The sequence below is a fragment of the Chiloscyllium plagiosum genome, chromosome 39, assembly GCF_004010195.1.
Source record: "Chiloscyllium plagiosum isolate BGI_BamShark_2017 chromosome 39, ASM401019v2, whole genome shotgun sequence".
Lineage (NCBI taxonomy): Eukaryota > Metazoa > Chordata > Chondrichthyes > Orectolobiformes > Hemiscylliidae > Chiloscyllium > Chiloscyllium plagiosum.
Window position 1 is genome coordinate 6,388,602 of NC_057748.1, and position 6,000 is coordinate 6,394,601.

General features: G+C 46.2%; 1 protein-coding gene across 1 annotated transcript in view; it reads right to left on the bottom strand.

The window, feature by feature from the left end:
* The window catches only part of LOC122542181 (vesicular glutamate transporter 1), a 71,510-nt gene that overhangs the window by 7,853 nt on the left and 57,657 nt on the right, over window positions 1-6,000 (bottom strand). The window contains exons 7-8 of the mRNA XM_043679623.1: window positions 2,773-2,915; window positions 1,004-1,153 (exon numbers count right to left, since the gene is read on the bottom strand). Coding sequence (XP_043535558.1) covers window positions 1,004-1,153; window positions 2,773-2,915 — 293 coding nt within the window. The remainder of the gene's footprint in view (window positions 1-1,003; window positions 1,154-2,772; window positions 2,916-6,000) is intronic.

Sequence of the window (6,000 nt, forward strand, 5' to 3'; positions counted from 1 at the left end):
CTCTCTGGGTTTCATCAGGACAAATGCAAGAATGCCAAATTTCAAACCATCACAACAAGTCATACCACAAGAGAAAAGAACGCTGATTGATTAGCCTCAGCCCACCTTGCCAATCAATCAACATCTTTTTTTTCCAAAAGTCCAAATTGTTGCAAGGCTCTGAAATTTGGCATTCTTGCATCTGTCCTGACAAGTGCAAGTCGGAAAGCTTCAGTAACATGTCCCTCTGTTCAGAAATCGTCAAATCTGAAATGCAACGGGGTTCATGTGTTGCTGATTCTCTCGGCAGCTTTTCATACGGGCTGGAGTAGAAATTCCTCTCAGGCATTGAATTAACAAAATGACTTCAGCTCCCCAATGTGCCTCTCTCATCCCAGGCCTCATTTCAACTCCACTACTCACTTCCTGGCAGATTATTCCCCAGCAGAGCTGACTCTGTGGTCCAGTGATCTCCCATCATAAAGAACTGACAACACAGAAACAGGCCATTCGGCCCATTTGCTCCATTCTGATATTTATATTTCACATGAACCTCCTCCCACCCCTCTTTATCCCACCCTATTGACCTATCCTTTCATTCCTTTCTGCCTCATGTGTTTAGGTAATTTCCCCTTAAGTGCATCCATGTGGCTTGACTCTGTCATTTCACGTCAATTCCACATTCTCACTATTCCCTGGGTAAACGTGTTTCCCCTGAATGTGCTATTGGACTCGGTGACCATCTTACACTTAATGGTTCCAAGTTCTCATTTATCCCACAAATGGAATAATATTCTCTAAGCTACTGTGTCAAATCCTTACATAATCTTAAAGACATCTCTCAGGTCGTTGCTTTTCTAAAGTCTGGTCTTGTTAAGTCTTTGTGGAGCAGGTCAGGTCCTTTCCTGACCCCACCCTGCCCTCTCAACAATGAGGAGGGTGCACTTCTAAAGAAAATTGTAGAGAAAGCCAATTTTTTCTTTAAAAACCGCAAATATTTACACGAAAAGAACATATTTGGTACCTTGCTGATCTCGAACCCAAAGACCTCCTCAAAGTAGGCCGGCTGGCTGATCAACAGCAAGTAGAAAGTCCAACTGCGGCAGAAGTTGGCCACCACTATAGCGTAGACAGGCATCGATGTGAAAAACTTACGCCAGGGCGCCTTGAATTTCTGTCCAGGTAACAGAACAAATCAAAGCATGGGATCAATATTTCTCATCCCTCGAAATAAACCCACGCTTCTCGCATCGAGGGCAGTCCTTCAGGCTGCAATGAATTCTGTACAAAGTTAAAAATCACACAACACCAGGTCATAGTCTAACAAGTTTATTTGAAAGCACTAGCTTTCAGAGCGCTGCCCCTTCATCAGGTGGTTGTTCATCAGCGCTCCGAAAGCTAGTGCTTTCAATTAAACTTGTTGGACTATAATCTGGTGTTGTGTGATTTTCAACTTTGTACACCCCAGTCCAACACCATCATCTCCAAATCATGAATCCTGTAAATTCTTTATTTCATTCTTTCATGGGATATGGGCATCGTTGGCAAGTTCAGGATTTGTTGCCAGTCTCTAATCGCTGGCTCGGCCATTTCAGGGCATGGTTAAAGCCTGTGGGTGTCTGAAGTGACCGTTAATCTCGAAGAGGTAAGGATGCCTGCTTTCCTTCTCTCAAGGACACTCATGAACCAGATGTTTGCAAATCTACTCATGAACAGGCTCCAGCATGGAACCCGCTCACTACCCGGGGGACTGCCTGTGTGGACATCTCAGTGGCAGCTAGGCAGTGCAGTCACTCCTAGCTTCTAACCTCCAACAACTCGATCCCCTGACCTGTCCGGACTTGTCCGACCTGCCCAGCTCCTTTTCCACCTATCCACTCCACCCTCTCCTCCCTGACCTATCACCTTCATCTCCTTCCCCACTGACCTATTGTACTCTATGCCACTCTCTCCCCACCCCCACCCTCCTCTAGCTTATCTCTCCACGCTTCAGGCTCTCTGCCTTTATTCCTGATGAAGGGCTTTTGCCTGAAACGTCGATTTTGCCTGTCCTCGGATGCTGCCTGAATTGCTGTGCTCTTCCAGCACCTGGTTTCCAGCATCTGCAGTCATTGTTTTTACCTCGTTGATTTTAACCCTACTGCGAATCCTCTTGCAAGGATGCCTGCCTTGAAGAAGTTTTCCTCCTCTCTCTACAAGAATCTCAGGGAGTCTCTCTCTCACTGCAACTCCCAGGTCATTTCCTCAGCCCTGAAGCTCTTCAACCATGTCCTGAAACAAACTCGCTATCACAGCCACATTTGCTTCCTCAGTGCCTGTCTCCGTAACCAACTCACCCCACACGGACTCCGGACCACCTTTAAACCACCAGTGCAGTCACTGTTGCAATATCAGAAATTTAGCAGCCAATTTACACACAGGAAGGTCCCGGAAACACCAGTCTGTTTGTGTAAATACTGACCGAGGGGTGAATGTTGGCTCAGACAGTTCTTGAAGATCTTGTCAACTTCAAAAGCCTTAGCTTCCCGTCCAAGCCACAGTGCCTCTGACAGCATGGCTCTTCCTCAGTGCTCTATGGGAGAATCAGCTTTGATATTTTGTGCAGCATTCCTGGAGTCCGATTTGAACCTGGAACTTTTGTGTCTCAGAGACAAAGCTGCACTGGAGCTGACAGTGGGGAGAGGCAATGGGGTTTGGGGGTGTTGGGGTGAAGGTTGACACCCACATTGACACGATATCTTGGACTTTTGGTTTCTCCCCATTACCAACAGGTGAGGAAAAGTGCCCACTCACCACAAGAGGGTTCATCAGGTTGGCGCCCTCTCCAATAGATTCCTCTATGTAGGTCTTCTCTTCCTCGGTAATGGTTGGGTGTTTAGCTGGACTCTCATAAGACACCAGCAGCCAGAAAATGTACCACACCATGCCGAAACTCCCTGTGAAAATGAATTAAGTGAACATATTTTCAAATTCCAAAACTTTCCTCTTCCCTCATCTAGTTTGGGCGGGTAAACTCTCGAGCAGGGATGGCTGGGAACTGGACACACCTTTGTTATTGGGACTAAGGGGGTTGGTATCAAGGAATTATCCATTTCCAACCTTACTCAATCTCTACAAAGGCAGAAGGGGCAGTTAAAAACCACAGGGGTGGTGACTTCACTGAATGTCTCCTCCCACCCACTACCTGCCCCTGCCTCACCACTCACTTAATTCAGGGGTATTCAGCAGTCAGACGTACCAACAATTCCACTGACTCATATTCTCGTCTTCGGTTCTTAGCCACTCCGTGGCTCCTTCTCCCCACCTCTCCAACCTCCTTCAGCCCCACAACACAGCTTCGGTCACATCATTTGATTCCTAAACTTTAAAAATAATCGCACGGTAAACTCAAAAACGCTGGAGTGTCGTTGGGAATATTTCTTAGCCATCTTACATTTTTTTTTGTAATTCACCCTGGGATCTGGGCCTCGCTGATTGGACTAGCATCAATTGCCCATCCCTAATTACCCTTGAGAAGGCAGCTGCTTTCTTGAACCGCTGCAATCCACTAGGTGCAGGGATACCCACAATGCCGTTAGGCAGGGAGTTCTCGGAGTTTGGTCCAACGACACTGAAGGAATGGTGATATATTTCCAAGTCAGGATGGTGAGTGCTTGGAGGGGTATCTGCAGGCTGGTGATATCCCCAAGTATTTGCCGCTCTTGTCCTTCTAGATGGTAGCTTGGAAGGGTGAGAAACCACTGATAAATTGTACTTGGCATGTGACTGCAGTGCTGCATGAAAATATAGCACCTTGAATACATTTTCATATCTCAAATAACATGATATAATACCATGGCTCCTCTAGTTCTGGCCACTTGAGAATCTCCGATTGTAATGGTCCCATTATTAGTTGCTGTGCGTTCAGATGCTGGGACCTGATCTCTGAAACTCCCTTCCTCAACCTCAGGTCCTCTCTCCCTCTCTCTCTTTCACTGAAGTCAGGAGCCACACATTAGATTACTTACAGTGTGGAAACAGGCCCTTCAGCCCAACAAGTCCACACCGACCCGCCGAAGCGCAACCCACCCATACTCCTACATCTACCCCTTACCTAACACTACGGGCAATTTAGCATGGCCAATTCACCTGACCTGCACATCTTTGGACTGTGGGAGGAAACCGGAGCACCTGGAGGAAACCCACGCAGACACGGGGAGAACGTGCAAACTCCACACAGTCAGTCACCCGAGGCGGGAATTGAACCCGGGTCTCTGGGGCTGTGAGGCAGCAGTGCTAACCACTGTGCCACCGTGCCGCACGACACCAGGTTGTAGTCCAATAGGTTTATTGGAAATCACAAGCTTTTGGAGCGCTGCTCCTTTGTCAGGTGAAGTGTGAGCCTCTCATATTTCACCTGATGAGGGAGCGTCCCTCTGAAAACTTGTGATTACAAATAAACCTGTTCGACTACAAGCTGGTGTCGTGTGACTCCTGACTTTGGATTTTAACCAGCCCAGGCTGACACTGGTACTTCCATGTCTTTTCTCACTGTTGACACCCCTTAAAACATAGCTTTTTGACAAAAAAAAGGTTTTGTTAACAGGCCATGTCAATTATCATTTTATAATACCCCTGTGAACTGGCTTAGGATGAAAATGAATAAAGCTTATTTTCTTTGAACAATGTGCATTTTCTGTGCACAGGAGCTGATACAGAGACACACACACGCCAAAGGGAACAGATGGGAGTGAATCATTCCCTCTGACTGTGCATGTGGTCTTCTTGTACAGGAGTTGACACTGAGGCAAACACATAGGCAATATAGTACCAAGTGGGAGTGAATCATTCCCTGTTACTCTGAATGTACCATTGTTTTCTGAACTGAAACTCTAACACAAGTATACTTATCAATCCAACTTGAAAGTTGACCCTAGTACGAATATTACCATTGGGTTGGCAGAGCTCCAATAATTCTGAATGATTGTTAGTCATAAAACAAGAAAACTTTAACATTTCTAGATAAAGTAAAGGTAAAGTCAGGGTAGTGACAGGGTAGATAAACTACAGTATTTCCACTGCTTGGAGAGTTTAGAACTAGAGGGCTTAGTCTAAGAATTAGGGCCAGACTGTTCACAAGAGATGTTAGGAAGCACATCTACACACAAAGGGTTGGAGAGGCTTGCTATTCACTTCCACAAATGGCAGTGGATGTTGGATCAGTCATTGATTTTAAATCTGAGTTGGACAGGCTTTTGTTAAGAAAAGGTGTGAAGAGATTAGGGCCGAAGGCAGGTATATGGAGTTAGGCACAGATCAGCCATGATCTCATTCAATGGTGGGACAGGCTCAAGTGGCTGAATGGCCTCCTCCTGTTTGTATGGTCCTAAAGTCACCATAGTCCCATCAGGCTGCTCTCTCATTAGAGAGAGACTGGTGATGAGTTTAATCTGAAGATCACCATGTCTCAGGTGAAAGGCAAGGTTGAGATGGTGGAACTATCATGGTAATCTGAGTTGATTGACCCCTGTAACATCTCTGTGGTAATTGAACACACCACTACTTTAGTTCCTTCTGTCACTTTTCTCTACGGCGGCTCAGTGGTTAGCACTGCTGCCTCACAGCACCAGACAATAGACAATCGGTGCAGGAGTAGGCCATTCTGCCCTTTGAACCTACACCACCATTCAATATGATCATGGTTGATCATCCTTAATCGGTATCCTGTTCCTGCCTTATCTCCATAATCCTTGATTCCACGATCCTTGAGAGCTCTATCCAACTCTTTCTTAAATGAATCCAGAGACTGGACCTCCACTGCCCTCTGGGGCAGAGCATTCCACACAGCCACCACTCTCTGGGTGAAGAAATTTCTCCTCATCTCTGTCCTAAATGGTCTACCCCGTATTTTTAAGCTGTGTCCTCAGGTTCGGTACTCACCCATCAGCGGAAACATGTTTCCTGCCTCCAGAATGTCCAATCCTTTAATAATCTTATATATCTCAATCAGATCCCCTCTCAGTCTTCAAAACTCAAGGGTAT